Source organism: Notamacropus eugenii, chromosome 4, assembly GCF_028372415.1.
Source record: "Notamacropus eugenii isolate mMacEug1 chromosome 4, mMacEug1.pri_v2, whole genome shotgun sequence".
Taxonomy (NCBI): domain Eukaryota; kingdom Metazoa; phylum Chordata; class Mammalia; order Diprotodontia; family Macropodidae; genus Notamacropus; species Notamacropus eugenii.
The window spans coordinates 200,803,959-200,821,604 of record NC_092875.1 but is presented as its reverse complement, the minus strand read 5'-3'; the positions used below and the strand labels follow the sequence as shown (position 1 = coordinate 200,821,604).

Genomic DNA, 17,646 nt, shown 5'->3' with positions numbered 1-17,646 from the left:
AGGAGTACGTTCTAGGTGTGAGGGATAGCCAGTGTGAAGGAACACAGAGAAGACATGGCGGGGGCCGGGGGGAGGGAGGGAAAGGGAGAGGGAGAGGGGGAGGGGGAGGGAGAGGGAGGGGAGACGATGACCAATTAGGCTGGAACACAGAGTTCAGGTGGATGTCCAATGACGCTGAAAAGCCACTATGTTGGGTTTGGTTGTGAAGGGCTTTAAAAGCTCAATAGAGAGATAGTTTGTATTTTATCCTAGAACCAACAGGAAGCCAGTTACATGGTCAAATCTGTGCTTAAGGAAGGTCACTTTGGCAGTAGTAGCCAGGACAAAGTAGAATGAGGAGCTAGAAATAGGGAGCCCAGTTATTAGGAGGCTGTGGGAATACAAGTGATACAGACCGGAGTTAAACTAATAGTTTTGTGAGTAGAGAGAAGGGGTCAGACTTTTGAGAGATGTTTGGAGGTAGGTATGGCAAGATTTGGCAACTGGATATGTGTGGATAGTGCTTCATTCCATCTCAGTCACACATAGGAATGGAAACATTTTAGATCACATCATTCTATACAAATATTCCATTTATTCAAGTAGAAATTCAGACATTCCCCTGCCTGACATCAGCCTTTTACCGTGTCACCTCTCCCTATACTTTAACCCTCCTAAACATATTTTTTCACTTTCATAAAGACCTTCAGTCACTTTACCCCTCAGTACTTCCTTTCCTCCAACTCCAATTTCAACCCAATACTTAGTGTTTTCAAATGTACGCTGACCTCTGCTCTTAAATCTCTTACCTCTTTATTTTCTAAGTGCTCCTCTCTTGCTAAACCTCAATTATGAATTATTCCCATGCCATGTCTTCTCTGCTCCTATTCAAAAGCTTTTGAACAAAGGTGATGGGAGTCTTACAACTGTGATGACTGGACATGTTAGAAATTGTTATCCAATTGAACCTGGGCCCTCACTGCAGCAAGACAGTTGATTTCCTCAGTTCCCCACAGAAGTTATTTTAAAATTCTATTGTACTACCTGAATACCTTTCCTCTTTATGAAGAAAATTGAGGCCATTTAACATGAGCTCTCTTTTCCTCCATTCTTTTCATCTCAAAACCCTTTAACCTTTTGTTCATCTCTCATTCTCTCCTTCCATTTGCCAAGTTTAGCTTCTCTACATGGACACTTGATCTCAACTTCTCCAGCAATTGCATACTCAATCCACCCTTCCCTCTCAAATCTTCCTACTTGTTCTTTTCCTATTGTCTTGTACAAGTCTTCCCATCCTTAAGAATCTCAGACCCTTATTATCTCAAGCTATAGTCCTACATTTCCCTTCCATTTCCTAGTCAAACTCCTAAAAAAATATATGTGATCCCATTCCATTCCATCTTCTCTAGTAGGTTACCCTCTCCGTAATTTCCACTCTCACTTATCTTCTATCTTTGTCTACTGGATGGTCCACCACTACTTATAGACTTGTCTCTCCCATGATAAAAAAAAAAACCCTCAATGAATCAAGCAGCCTCTGCTATTGTTCTATATCTTTTCTCTCTTTCAAGGTTAAACTCCTAGAGAAAGTCATTTGTATTTATTCCCTCTGCTACCTCTCTTGTCATTCACGCCCCCAAACCCCTTGGCCATCTATCTTCTGATCTCATCACTGATGTGAAATTGCTATCTCCAAAGTTAGCAAGGGTCCCTTAACTGCCAGATTTGGTGCTCTCCTCTCCGTATACCTCCTTCTCAACCTGCTGTTTGTTACATTTGATACTGTTGACTACCCTCTCCTCCTGGATACCCTCTCCTCTGGATTTTATAACACTACACCCTCTTAGTTATTCTCTTACCTCTGACCATCCTGACTCTCCTTTGATGGCTCATCATCATTTATACCCTTACTGTAGATGTACCCCAATGTTCTATCCTAGGCCCTCTCTTTTTCCTCTATACTTTCATTGAATAACCTCATCAGTTCACATGGATTTAAGTTACCTCTGGATAAATGCACTATTAATTATGCAGATGACTCCCCAAACCTATATATCTTGGCTAAGCTTCTGTCCCACATCACTGATTGCTAACTGGACATTTCAAACTAGATGTCCTGGAAACACTTCATACTCAACGTATCTAGCACTGAACTTATCTTTTTCCCCAAACCCCCCTCTCTTCCAACCTTCCCTATTTCTGTCAAAGGGGAAGGTTTGTTTTGTTTTGGTTTTTTTGCTTGTTCATTTGTTTTACAAAATAGGCAGCCTGTACCTAAGAATTATCAGAATCAGAAGAGATAGGCGTGTGCTCACTCACAGGATGGGAATATAGTACCATTAACTGGTATTCAAAAGTCTTGTGATAGCTATTGGTCTCTCAGACTCCAGGGTAAAAGAGAGATTGGACTTGATGTGAAAGGCCCTATTCTTCAAAGAGGTTCTTGTCTGGTGTATAGGCTTAGAACCTAGAGGTGAGGACTGGTGTGTGAGGCAGCTCTGCTTTGGTCCCAGATCATTGGTGATAGCAAGCTTCTAGCATAATTGCAGGAAGTTAGAAAAGAGTAGCAATGGCTTCCAAAGCAGTACATTGGGAAGAGGGTGTGGTGCTAGGGTCTCCACAGTCTTAGGATATGTAGAAATGGAAATTTACTCCTATTTAGCAGAAGTGGCCACTTGCAATTATCTCTTGACATTTCCCTGCATCATGGTGTTTCCTCATCTGCTTAGTGGTATTTACTCCTGATCAGGCAGTTGATTGAGTTAGTCCTCAATTTGTTTGTTCTTTGCATTGTGATCTGGCTCTAGTCAAGAGCCTTGCTGTGTTTTTCATTTGATTTCTGGCCCCCTACTTCCCTACTTAGTCTGAAATAGCTCTAATCTCCCTGTAATATATTCTGTTATTAAAAAGTCATAAGCTTACCATTTAGCCAAGGTAAGTAGTTAAGTAGCAAAATGCACTTTTGCAAAACAACTAGTTAATTTAGATGGAATAGGAAAGAGTGCTAGATTTGGAGTCAGAAGACCTGAGTTCAAATCCTAGCTCTGCTAAAAGATCTTAGAGATCTTTTAAAGTTTATAGAACACTTACCTCCTCACAAGATCTTATAGGTAGCACCAGATAATGTCATCATTTTACAAGCGAGGAAAATATAGCCAAGAGATGTCAATTGTGTCAGAGAAAAATTTTAAACCCAGGTTTCTTCAAGTTTTATGCTCTTTCCACTCAGTGGCATGAGAGCTCTGATATGACGAACTGGAAAATTGCTAGGTGTCTCCCCACTCTTCCTTTCCCTTTGTGTTTTGCATGTAACATCCACTCCCACCAAGGTGAGGTGGAGGAGATCTCTTAAGCTGCATGCTGCATGTACAAAGGGAGGTATGACACTAGATGGCCCAGTGAATAGAGTGCCAGGCCTGGAGTCAGGAAAACTTATCTTCCAAAGTTCAAATCTGGCCTTGGACACTTACTAGCTGTGTGACCCTGGGCAAGTCATTTAATCCTGTTTGCCTCAGTTTCTTTATCTGTAAAATGAATTGGAGAAGGAAATGGCAAACCACTCCAGTATCTTTGCCAATAAAACCACAAATGAGATCATGAAGAATGGGACACAACACGACTTCTGATTAGCTGAGAGAATGCTAAGCAGCCGTTAGGGACTTAATAGAATTGGTTGTACATATGCATTGAAAGAGCACCTTAAAGGAGATAAGACACAAACTTTTGAATGGTAGACAGTAGCCCTCAGACTCATAATTTGAAGGATGGCAAATAGATATAATTCTAGCATGATTTCTCCTCTTGTAGCCTAACGGAGAGATTTCTGAGCCTTGCTATTTCTGAATCCTGCCTGCTCCTCTCCCCAATTAGGCTGCTGGGGGAGCTGGTATATTCCTCCTCCTATAAAGGATGGGATGGATATCGGGTCCTATATCAGCAATATTTGCTTCAGATAACTCTCATAGCATATTACAGGATTAGTTGATAATGAGCTTATGGGACATGATTTCTATTTTGAACTATTTAAAGAAAAAGAGATATAACACAATTTTTGCACCCAGGGCAAGTGGCATTTTAAGTGTATCCTTAACTCAATTTAAGACAAATTCAGTTTGGTAAATACAAGGAAAATAGATGCTAGAATATTTACTGATGATAGGAAGACGACACCCTGGAACACATTGTGGCTGCTTAGAGAGAAAGCAAAGTAAGAAGTGACTCATTTGGGATGTAACTAACATGGAGTCAAGGGAAATCCTACCATCAGGCAGCTTCCTATTTTAAAATTTTATATGTAACTATAATAATTATTTTGCTAACTAGGCACTAAGTTCAGTTTCTCCTTTGCTGAAGAAAAGCAAGTGACATAAGTTCTAAGTTTTGGTGCTTTGGCATTCAATACTGGTTGTCCCATTATAGTAATAGCCCTGTGAAGATTTGCTCTTGGAAAAAAGGATTGTGCTTATTTTGTGGAGCTATGGAAAACAAAAATAAGACTGACTTGGGCAGAAATTAAGAGGAAGATTTTAGTATAAGAATTTTCTTTTTTTTTTTGTGATTATTCCACTTCCTCTGTGAAGAAAGTACTTTGTCTCCTTCCAGTTATTTTTGCTTAATTTAACTTTAAGGCAACTCTTTTCTGAAGGGCTTTTCCATAAGCTCAAGCCCCTGATCTCCCAGTTGTTTCCCTAGTTTTGGTTCCTTATTTGACTTATTTTTTACTTCTTTTTATTTAGTTATATAATTCCCCCCACACACCTCTTTTACTAGCCAAGTAAAATCTTTTTCTCTTCTCCTTCAATTTTTGTTTTAGAATTTTTTTTTCATTTTCTGTGCCTTTTGCTAAAAAAGGATTACCTCCACATTCTTTTCATTAATGCTCTTCCCTTTCTACCTGTTCTAGACTTTTATTCTTTGATTATCATTATACTTATTCCTTCTTTAGTCTCTGTATCATCCTATAATTAAAGTTTTGAAGTTTGAATTGCCTCTTCCAAATAGTTTCCCTGTTGTTGCTTTGTAGATCCTTAACTCTTCCCTATTTTTTTTTTATTGTGCCTCATTCTTGGAAGTCTCAATTCTTGTAAGACATAGAGGGATAGAAGAATTATCTCACTGGTAATAATTTCCCTCTTATTAATAGTGCAATTCATTGCCACTCCCTCCTCTTCCCATGATAATTTTTCCTCTATTTGCCAAGAAATCTCCTTTTTAGCTCCATGTCTTCCCACCCTTCTGGATGTCATTTGCCCTCAGAAGCTCTCATTCCTCTTGTCTTGAGACAGAGTACTGTACACATACCCCCATCAGAATGTTTATCAGTGATACCCTCTCCCACTACTGACCTGATATCCCCCCCACACTTTCTCCCCTTTTCAGTTCTTTCCTTTATTACCCCACCTATTTTCCTATCTTCTAGAGAGACAAGGAGTATTTTTTTAATTTTTTACCATAGAATTGATCAAAGTACATCATACATTCCTCTCAATCTTCTTCCTCTCCCTCTGTTTTATGTGCCCCCAAATTCTGTAATTTAATCCCACAAAATACAGAGAGAGAGAGAGAGAGATTCACTTCTTCTATTTAAGCTCCGCTTTTCCTCTTGTCTCTTTGTGTACTTTTAGAATAAAATCTCTTAATGGTTCATTTGGTTATTTTGTTGTTATTATTGTATTTAATTCCACCAATAACTTTTTCTTAATATTTTTTTTCTCCTTTTCTCTAAAGTGATTTTCCCCCTCATTATTTGTGCCTTCCTTGGTGGATGAATTTGCTTACTTTGCTTCTCATGTTTCTATTGTCTGGATATTTGCAAAGTAGGGGCAGCTAAGTAATGCAATAAATGGAGCCCTGGAGTCAGAAGGATTTCAGTTCAAATTCAAGAAATTCCTCTTTCTGAGTTCAAATCTGGTCTCAGACATTTTCTAGCAATGTGACCCTGGGAAAATCACAACCCTATTTGCTTCAGTTCCTTATCTGTAAAATGAGCTGGAAAATGAAATGGCAAACCACTCCAATATCTTTGCCAAGAAAACCCCAAATGGCATCAGGGAGAGTTGAACACAACTAAAATGACTCAGCACACACAATAATAACAACAAAATTTGCCAAGCAAATATTTTGCTCACTTCTGGGTTTTATAGAAATCCTTCAAACGTCTCTGTTATTCGAAGTTTATCTATTTTCATTGATAATTAGTCTCAGGTTTGCAGGGCATGTCACCTTGGGTTACATCTTGAGTCTGTTGCTTTTTAGAACACATTATTCCATTCCCTTCTGTAGTTTCTGTCGGGTGCAGAATAGTCTTGTGTTTTTCACATTTCCTTTGCATTATATTTGAAGACATTTCTTCTGGTCACTTAAAGAATTTGTTGTTATTGAAATTGTTCAATTTAACCACTATATGTCCTGGAGTTTCTGGCACAAAGGTTTTTGTTTGTTTTACTGGAGGCAATTTGTGAATTATTTTAATTGGCACTTTATTTTCTATGTTCAGAAGTTCTAGGCAGTTTTCTTGTATTTATTTGATTATAGCCTTCAAGTATTTATTTTTTTCTGGGAGACCTTTAATTTTTAAGTTATCATACCATGTCAAGATCAGTCTGCTTTGCTTATTGAGATAATATTTTTTTCTTTTTATTGCCTTTTCCTTCTCACAGATTATCCTTTGTTTCTGTATATTTGTATTTCCAATCTGTTGTTCTTTTGTTTCTTTGCTTGCCACCATGGATTCAATTTTTTTTATTCTTCCAGATATTTTTGTTACTCAAGACACAAATTCTGCTTTTAAGATTGTGATTTCTCTTTTAAGTCATTCAGGAACATCCTGCTGTGATTCCATGCTCTCTTGAGAATTCAGTGTCATCTGCTTCTTTAGGTGTGGATTCATTTTTCTTCATCTCACAATATTTATTCAGAGGTGTTTGAATTCATTTAGGTGCCCTGGAGACCATCTTCTCTTCTGTTATTACTATCTTCCTTGTTGATTTATTTGCTTATTCTCAAAGTTTTTAACTGAGTTGTCTTACTTCTAAGATCTTTCATAAGTTCAGACTTTTCCTCTTCTATTCCTCCATTTTTCACTTTTCTGAGTCTCCTTTAAGAGATGAACCTTGAAGCTAATACAGACTCCTCCTGGGCATTTCATGGTTCACTGGCCTCTGTTTTTGCTCAAAGTGACTTCTAGGGGATGGAACTGGTTTCACCTAAATGATAGTCCCTTTCTTTCAGCCTTGGTGGATGGGTGCTCACTTTCCTATTCCTCCACCTCTTCCACACAGGGTATGTATGTATTGGGAGGGAACAGAATTCTGTTGCTTTCTGACACAGAGCAGGGGGGTGGGGGGGACAAGGGGAAAGGGTGTGCTTACAGAGACTACAGCATCAACAAGGGAATTGCTGAGTGGATCATACAGCCTAAACCCATGGGTCCTATTGTACAACCCATGCAGAACATCAGGGCTAGTGGGAGAGGAGTTGCTGAGTAGGTTACATTAGTGATGAGCCCTCTCTGCTATTAACTCTTCAAGATGCTACCTGTTAGGCTTCTTATCTCAGCATATAGAGACAACTGTACTCAGTTTACCTCTTGTAATTTTTATTTAGGAGACATTTGAGAGGTCATGAGGATCAGAAAAATGTTATCCATCTTATTGGTCATATGAGTCAAAACTAAGGGGAAAAACTAATTGGGATCAGTGACCTCATGATGTAGAAGATTTCTTGTTATTGAAGTTATTCAAACAGAGGCTAGATGACCACCTTTCAGAGATGTTTATAGAAGGGTTTGTGCATTAGGCAGGAGAGTAGATTAGATTACCTAACTAAGGTCCTTTCAGATTGCTTATATGACTAATTGTCCAGAAAAAAAACAGAAAAAATAGTAAATTATTGGCTCACCAATAAAAATACATTTTATTTGTATCTTTTGTTTTCATATCACCTACATTATCCTAAAATATCCCTTCTCCCCAAGAATCATCCATTATTTTAAAAAAAAGAGGGCAATAAAAATAGTTCAGCAAAACTAACCAAAATATCAGAAAATGTTGGACAAAATATTCAGTGTTCCACACCCATGGCCCTCCACTTCTGCAGAAGGTGCCTTCTCATATTTCTTGGGAGCCGTGCTTGGTTATAATTTTGCAGCTTTCTCTTTCAAGCTAACAAGTCCACACACATTTATTAGGTGATTCTATCTGACAACCATTGGGTACAAAAGCAGGCAAAAAACACTTTTCTGCTCAAGAAACTCACAATCTAATGGGGAAGACAACATGTAAATATTTATAAACAGGACTCAGATACAGGATAAATTAAAAATTATCTCAGGGGGAAGGTTTCTTGTAGAACCTAGAACTTTAGCTGAGTCTCGAAGGAAGCCAGAGGAGCTAGTAGGCAGAAATGAGGAGGGAGAAAGTTCCAGGCATGGGGGCACAGCTAGTGAAAATATCCAGTCAAGGAGATGGAGCATTGTGCTTGTTCAAGGGAAAACAAGAATGTTGTTTCACATTTTGTTGTCATTTCCATTTGCAATGTTAGTCATTTTGCATATTGCTTTCATGATTCTGCTTATTTTAGGATATATCATGTAAATCTTCTCATTCTTCTCTGCTATTCATTAGTTGACTGAGTGATATTCATCGTATTCATGCACCACTCATGTTTAGCCATTTCCCATCTGACAGGCATTTACTTTGTTTCTAGTTCTTAGCTGCTACAAATATTTTGTGGTGTATGAAGCCTTTTTTTCCTGTCATTGATCTTTTGGGGATATATGTCTAGGAGTGGAATCTCTACACATTTTTTAATGTCTGAATAATTCTAAATATTTTCCTGAAATGACTGGACCAATTCAGAGATGCACCAATACATTTACCTGTCTTTCCATAGGCCCTTCAACACTGATTATTTTCATCTTTTTCATCTAGCTATGAGGTAAAACCTCAGAAGTATTTTGCTTTGCATGGTTTTTTTTTATTAGTGATTAGGAATACTCTTTGATATACTTGGTTATAGTTTGTAATTCTTCAGTGGAGTCTTTTATTTCAAAGCTCAGGTAGGGAAAATGGAGGTGCAGAGGGCATATATGATCTCCCTACAAGTAAATCCCTACAAATAAATTTGAGAACCAGAAAACAGTATTACATACTAGAAAAAGCATTAAATTTAGAGTCAGAGGATCGTGGTTGAAATCTCACTCAGCTCTGCTACATGCTATCTGTATAGGCTTGTTAAAGTTGTCTCTAGTCTTCAGTTTCCTCATCTGTAAAATGAAGAAGTAGAACCATGTAGTTATTAGTCTCTGGAAAATTACCTTATACATTATTTGTCAACTCATGGAGGTCACCAGCAAACTTTAATTCCTAAAAGAAGGTAGCCCATTTATCTAGACTTCAAGTCACTATGGGTTTTGTAGAAACTGCTAAGACAAGTTGTCCAAGAAGACAAGCTGAATATAAACTCTATGAACTGACTAATATATCCATATGGGCTGCCCCACCTATTGCAGGCATTACTGGCCTTGGATAGGAAGCCTGCAGAAAAATTGTGAAGTAGGTGAAATTCATACTCATTGTCCTCTCTGCGTTCTCTTTTTGTCCTTTTCTGTTGTTCTCATTGTGCCCTTTCCAAGCCAGTATATGCTGCTTTTAGGTCAGACCTCTTTCTCCTTCCTCACAATTTCCTTTTCCTCAAAACTCCCATGTTAGTTTCATATCTAGGAAAGGGGATGTGACCACACTATTAAAATAGGTACTGGCAAGACATCCTCTCCTCTTCTCCACCCCAAATCATCCCCTTTAGCTTGCATTTAGTGCAAAGATATGAATAAGGAACTTCAGTTGGGAAGACAGAAAAGAGATTTGGGGAACAAGTATTCTTAGTACACCTCAAATCACAACATGAAAGCAACAACCCAAGTATCCTACACAAAAAGCACAACCTTATCTTAGGCCCCAAATGTTTTCACTGACCAAGAGATTTTGGAATGGGGAAAGGGAAGAAGAATGCTAAGAAAGAGGAATTTATCGCTGGAAATGGTATCACACTCAGGAACTCCTGGGTCAAACTGTATTGATCCCCAGGTGACTAACTTCAGCACCATGTGGCAGTGATGGTTGGCACCACCTCTGAGCAAAATAATAAGCATTTGTGTAATACTTAACATGAAGCAAGAGGAGACAATGATTTATGGAGAGGCTAGGATACTGGATTTTGACAGCTAATTAACAATTCAAAAGTTAATGTAAAGAGTCCAGATATGTTCAATACACACATAAATCCCCTCAAGCAATGGGGTGGTGGCCTTCCGCAAAAAATGTGTTTGAAGTTAACGACAATGGAATTAGCTCCTTGAGTGCCTGCAAAGTGACAAATTCATAGCTGTACTTTGGCCATAGATACTTACTACTATGTGCATAAATGGTCATGTGTGTAAATATATAGGAGTGTATAGTGACAAAAGTCTCTCCCAGAAGCTGGAGCATGAGGTTAACTCAAATGCCATTTCTATTCAAGAGGGAAGGGAGAGAAATGAGCATTTATATAGCACCTCCTACTACGTACCAGGCACTGTGCTAAGTGCTTTTTATGAATAATATTTATTTGACCAAGAGGATCAAAATTAGTTTACTTATGGTATTTTTACCTTTTTTTCAGAATCTGAACCATAATGTCATTGGTGTAGGAAACTCCTCTACCTGCTGGCTAGGATTTATATAGGACTTCAAGGTTTGCAAAGCACTTTGCATATACTGCCTCATTTGATTCTTAAAAACATCCTTGGAGTTGGGTGCTATTATTATTCCCATTTTACAGATAAGGAAACTGAGGCAAACAGAGGTTAAGTGACTTGGCTAGGGTTACACAGCTAATAAGTGTCTGAAGGCTTTTTGACCCCAGAATCCACTATGATACTTGGCTGCTGACTTGCAATGATCTTGTACCATGGGGCTGTTTTGTGCACAAGATTACATAGTTACTGTAGGTGAGAAAAAGTGTGACTAGAACCCAAGTTTACTGACTCTGGGGGATCCATTTACTATACCACGCTGCCTCTTCATTTGTACTTTTGTATATCCCAGTTTGGGAAAAGAGTAGTATCAATCAGTAAAAAAATAATAAATTCTTACTATGTGTAAGGCACGACGCTGCAACTGTTGTTTTTTTTAATCAAAAGCAGGCCCTGACCTCAAGAAACTTACTTTCTATAATGGAGATGTATTTATACACACATTATATATGTATGCATAGATTACATATATAAATATCTGTACACATACACAATGTGCATATGTACAATGCACATGCATGCACATAATATACATACCTATGTGCACACATACACAGTGTACATAATAGGCATATGTGCAGAAGATATGTATATTGTGCATATAGATATAATATATGCATAAATTAACATAATATGCATTACACATAAGTGTGCACACAATGTGCTTGCTACATGTGTATATGCACATGCACAAGTAACATACTTGTATACATGATACATGTATATACAAAACTGATACAGGTCAACACTGGAAGGGAGGCACTAGCAGATGGGAGGTAAAGAAAGGTTTCACATAGAAGGCAGCCCATCAGCTGAGCTTTGAAGCAAATTCTGAGAAATTCTGAAATGTTGGTGAAGAGGAAGAGCATTCCCGGAATGGGGGCAGGAGATGGCATGTCATGTACGTAGAACAGTAAAAAGACCAGTTGGGCTAGAACTTAGGGTGTTTGGATAAGAATAATGTGTATGATAACGATGGAAAGGTAGGTTGGGGCCAAGTTGGAAGGGGCTTTAAATGCCAAGTGGAGGTGCTACGATTTGTTTCTAGAAGTAATAGAATTAGTAGAATTTGACATATAAATTTGAATCAAAATCCAGGTTCAAATCCTGACTAAGCCATTTTCTGGTGGTGTAACCCTCAATAAGTCAAACTCTCACAGCCTCAGTTTCTTCCACTGTAAAAGGGAATAATAATAGATGCACTAGCCACCTCCCAGGATTTTGTGAAGATCAAAGAATATAATGAATGTATGACCATTATCAATTATTAAGAGAGGCTGAAGTACTGCAATCTTTTTCCTTCCACACTAAGTATAATGATCTAAACAGATAATTTATTTCTCTATTTTCAGACTCCTGCAGGACTACATGGTTCAAAGGCTAAACCTTTCTAGGCCTTAATCTGCAGGGGGAGTACATAAGAGTTAGAACAAAGGAAAAAGCTGACCTGGAAAGGCAGCATGGTAAACCAATGATCCAATGCCCTGGGTTCTTATCCTGAACCTCTGTCTGATCTTGAATAGGTCATTTGTCCAAGGCTCAATTTCCTCATCTGTAAAATGAGGAAATGTGAGTCTGCAATTCTCATATTCAATTGACTAAGTCACTGAAGTGAGCTTTTAAAGCTCTGTTTGTGGGGACTCTTGTTCCTGATGAAATCATCTTGTAGAGGATTCAACCAGCAGCTCGTGCCCATGAGCCCCGTAAAAATGTTTAGTCTGAAGAGGGAAGGTGGGTGAAATATAAATATTTTGGCCCTCCCAGCATCAACAAAGGGCTTTTCTAGTAGCCTTCAACAGTATGTGTAGCACTATAGCTAAATTTAACATTTATTTAGCCTGGCCTACTGTATGCAGAGCACAAAGTTAGCCCATTGGACGAAAATATGAAATCAAAGTTAGATTGGGTCATTAGCAAGGTTAACAACCAATAACAACTCTCAGATTGTTTCCTCTTTCATTTTTAGAAGATTCAATTCCTGGCCCATCTCACTATTTAGGCATCCCCCTCCCAACCTCTCATTGGAGCACAGAAGTAGTTCTCTGTCAGCCTCCAGTTGTTATCCATGGACTATCTAATCAATAGGAAGGAACCATCAATCTTATGCTGAGGCCTTGTCACCTACCAGACCAAGTCAGCCTAAACCCCCCCCTTTAGACCAAAGAACAATGGTAGTATGCCACCCAGTATATCAGGGGCCATGCTTTGGAGTCAATTACTAGCACAAGCACAGATGAAAGTATATACCCCAAAGGAAAGAAAGTAGGCATTTGCCAAGGGGAGGACTAATGCATTGCTGCCAGCTTCCATTTTTCTCATGCAACCTGCATTTGAATCCTAAAGAGGCTCAAATGAGAGCACTGGCAGAAAGGCCATTGGCCAGGCTTCACACTTGTTTGGAGAATGAGGGCGCTCCTGATCTACAAATAGTCAAATCCCTGCTGTTACTTTTTTGGGATAATATATGTTGCTGGTGTGGTCAATGAAAACCCTTGAATAGAAGGAAATGCCATTTGAAAAAAATTGACACAAAATATAAAATTTTGACTCCGCTCCCTTGCTCACTAACAATTTAAATCTACAAAAAGATAATTTTAGGTCCTGTTCAGACAATAGCAAACTAAGATTTTAGAAAAGAATGAATGACAACAGAGTTTAGTTCCTGAACATGGGAGTCTGAAAAAGACATTGGGCTGTTTTTCATGAAAGTGCTCTAATTTGCTGAAATGGGGAGGATTCCAAATAAAACTCTACTGATGGGTCAAAATGGATTTAGAAAGGATATTAAAGATAAGGCAGTATCCATAAAATATAACTTATCTCAGTGTGGCAAACTGACAGCCAAGCAGTACAGCACAGCGTGACTAAGAGTCACCTTTCCAGTAACAATTTGTTATTTTAGCCCAGCTACTGAGAAAATGACAAAGCCCTTTATGTATGGACACTGCACAAGGACTGAAGGCATCCACTAGCCCTAGGTCCAGCAGAGAGAAGTGGAGACTTCCCTCTAATTTCCAAAGTCCACGGTCTATCACATACTTCTCAGTTCAAGTTTGGTAGTTGATTTTATTACCCCTTACATGAAAGAGGTGAGAGTCACACAAGGAATACCAGACCTTGTATGTAATACAAGGAACTCCTGATACAGAAACTTCTGCCAGTACAGGCCAATATCTATTTGGCAACTTAGAGTCTCAAAGATTTGTCTGGAATACTGGGAGAGAGGTTAAGGGATGATTCCAGGGTCCCCAGATATCATGTTTCAGAAGGAGGACTCAAACCAAAGTCTCCCTGACTCTGGCTCTATATTCATCATAACCACATTCACTCCTAGACACAAGTATTTTAATTAAAACAAGGGAACTGCAGATTTACAAAGTAAACATAAGGCATAGTAATCATTTTTCTATTCCCTTGTATTTGAATAACACTCAGGGTTGAGGGAATTGGGGAGGTAACCATGTGAGGGGGAAATGGGGAGGGAACTATATGATGAAAAGTGAATCCTCTCACACCAGGGCAAGCATGAACCCAGGGTTCATCTCCCTGCTGTTTCCTGCCTTTTTTCTTCTCCGTGGCCAACTCTCTGTCCCTCTTCTCCCCAGGGTGAATGCTCCCCCAAATGTCACAACCTCTTTGTGCTGGAGACTGTCTGCGTGGCCTGGTTCTCCTTTGAGTTCCTCCTCCGCTCAATCCAGGCTGAGAGCAAGTGCGCCTTCCTTCGGACACCACTCAACATCATTGACATCTTGGCCATCCTGCCTTTCTACATCTCCCTTATTGTGGATCTGGCTTCTTCCCGGAATAGCAAGCCAGGTGGGGCTGGAAATAAATACCTAGAGCGAGTGGGACTTGTGCTGCGTTTCCTTCGAGCTCTGCGCATCCTGTATGTCATGCGGCTGGCCCGCCACTCCCTGGGCCTCCAGACCCTGGGGCTGACTGTGCGCCGCTGCACCCGTGAATTTGGGCTTCTTCTCCTCTTTCTCTGTGTGGCTATGGCTCTATTCTCCCCATTGGTTTACCTGGCAGAGAGTGAACTAGGAGCCGGGAAGGAGTTCACCAGCATCCCTACCAGCTACTGGTGGGCAGTCATCTCCATGACCACTGTGGGTTATGGAGACATGGTACCCCGGAGCATCCCTGGCCAGGTGGTTGCTCTGAGCAGTATCCTCAGTGGCATCCTACTGATGGCCTTCCCGGTCACCTCCATCTTCCACACCTTCTCTCGTTCCTACACAGAGCTAAAAGAACAGCAGCAACGGGCAGCAAATCATGAGATGCATCTCTTGGAAGAGAGCACCAGGTCCCACACAGAAGACAGTTCTCAGACCATGGATAGCTCCTTCCTACCTGGGGGACCAGCAGCTGCTGCTGCCCTAGAGCAACAGTGGGCACTAGCAAATCACACCTCTCGAAGGAGCTGCTGATTGAAAGCCATTAAAGGCATGGTCAAGCCAGCCCCCAAAGCAATGGGAAAAGAGGAGCCATTTCTTCTTCAGTCTCTAAGACTCCACAGTTGGCACTGTGTATAAATTAGCCTGCGAACAAGGAAGATAGGAGAGGGTAATTATAGCTAGGGAAGCTCATTTTGAAAAATAAAGTATTTTCTGAGCTTTGGTTCAGGGCCAATATGTATCCAGCACCACTGTATATAAGCTTTGCAGTTAAAGCACTCTGAGATGAAATGTGGACTGGAGCCCCTTTATGGACTTTTATGAAACCCAAGACCAAGAAAATGAAACTGCTCCCTACTACCTTTAAAAATAAGGCTAAGCCACTTAGACAAACCCCTTTCCTGACACCACCAGAAAAAGGAGAAAAGGGGATCAAGGAGAACCAGGCTTCAGAAACACAGCCACCTGCTGACAGGTCTGAGCCTGGCTCTTGGTAGTTATGCATAAATTTAGTAAACATGCATATGCTCTAATAAGCTCTGGCTGCAGTTGAACCCAGCCTATCCAGGCAGACACCCAACCTCTCAGCAGCTGGTCTTAATGAGGAGGTGGAATGTCAAAGACAGGCTTGGACTTTGAGAGTAAACAGTCTTTCTAAAAGCAGATCATAGGCCTTATTCTCTTCCCACTTCCATTAAAAAAATTCTATAATTCCATAAAAATAAATTCCAAACGCCTTAGGAAATTTAAGATTTTGATTCCAAACAGTCTAGGCTAGCTTGTCTTTCAGCTGTAGGTACTTTTCTCCTTGGAGATACATTGCTCTTGAGCAAGAGAGTCACCTCATTTTCTGCTTAGTCACTTAATTACCATCTACTCTTAAATGAGGGGAAAAATACCCAGCCCTCTCACCTCCCCCAAATGATAATAAATTCATATATACCTAAGGAGGACTTTGCTGTTGCTCCCCTCCTCACACTGAAAGCCCTCAGATCCAGGAAAGGGACCATTCAATTTATGATGTACAATCAACAAAAGCTACAATCACCCCACTAACTGTTCAGGATACCCTGTCTCTCCTTAACATCACTGCCATGCCACCCATTAGTGGAGATTCAAGTAACTCAGAACCCCTAAAGAATCCTTAGATAGATTTCATTTGGTCTTTGACCTTGGGTGGATAAAAAAATTACATCTTTATTTTCACTGACCTCTAACTAAATTTAGCATTTCCTCCAAGTGACTGTAGGCAATGAATGATTATTCTCTGAGAGGGTCTGTAGGTTTCACCAGACTGCCAAAGGTATCCATGACATAAAAAAGGTTAACAACTTGATTTAGATCACAGTGGTATTATTGGCTCTCCCTTGCATGTAATGAAAAAATTGCTTTCTCCCTCACATCCACCCCCCCCAAAAAACTGGACTATACCAAACCTTGCCACAGACAAACTGTGGTCAAAAGAGAGTAGTTTCTCAGGTACCCAATTTACGTTAATATATTGGATCAGGACTGGCCTCTGACAGTGACCTTAGACTTATCTCTCAGGGGTCCAAGAAATCTCTAAATTGCTGAAGAGTTCCTGATCTGCACTTGCAAATGGACTTTCCTCACCAAGAATTCCCTGCATCAATGACATTACAGGTTGGAACCCCACCAGCAGCAGCACAATGATAGGTATGACATTGTTTGCACACTGTCACCTCGGTCTCTCCAAATTCTCCCAGTACTTTGAATTCCTCTCAACCATCCCCCATCCTGCAAAATCTATGGCTGCCAGGAGCAGCACCATCCCATAAGCATGAAACTTTTGTATTTTGTAGAAATAGAGAGAAATGGGAATTTCCAAGTCCTGCTGCTTTTAAATTTTTAATTAAGAAGAAGTAAACAATAAAAGCCTGATGTCAGGCCATTCAACGCATCAGCCCTTGTTACTGGGAACTGGAAGAATAAGGCTCCCTGGACTCCAGTGAAAGAGACTGACCTCTCTGCAGAAGAAAGGGCCATTGTCCCAACCTCTCTTACAGTTCCAGGGCAGAATGTGGTCCTGCTGTCCTTCCCACTGGGCAGTCTAGTTTTAAGGCTACAAGCATAGGCGCTGATACTCAGGGGCAAGCAGGGAGGAGGGTGGCTGGTTGGGGTGGGGGGCCTGTTCAGAAACCTTGCTGCTACAGTTTAATAAAAATGCCAGACCTCTTCTACACAGAACAGTGTCTGCCTGAGTCTTTCCAGGAACAATGGCAAAGGTGGGAAGGGGATCAGATTTATGCTGTTAACCCCAGAAGGCAAAAATGGGACATAATTAGACCTCCTCTTTAGAAAGATCGTTTTGACAGCTGAGTGGAAGATGGATTGGAATGAGGAGAGATTTAGTATGCAAGACCTACCTGAGGGGCATTGTGATAATCCAACTACTGCTGACCTACACCAGGGTGGCAGTTATGTGGGAACAAAGGGTACATTTAGGAGAAACAAGGTTTG

At 40.1% G+C, this 17,646-nt stretch overlaps 1 protein-coding gene across 2 annotated transcripts in view; it reads left to right on the top strand.

The window, feature by feature from the left end:
- The window catches only part of KCNG2 (potassium voltage-gated channel modifier subfamily G member 2), a 164,532-nt gene extending 147,159 nt beyond the window's left edge, over nucleotides 1–17,373 (top strand). For both annotated transcript variants that reach the window (XM_072604040.1, XM_072604041.1), the window contains exon 3: nucleotides 14,377–17,373. In XM_072604040.1, coding sequence (XP_072460141.1) covers nucleotides 14,377–15,198 — 822 coding nt within the window. In that variant the 3' untranslated portion in view covers nucleotides 15,199–17,373. The remainder of the gene's footprint in view (nucleotides 1–14,376) is intronic.
- Nucleotides 17,374–17,646: the final 273 nt, after the last annotated feature.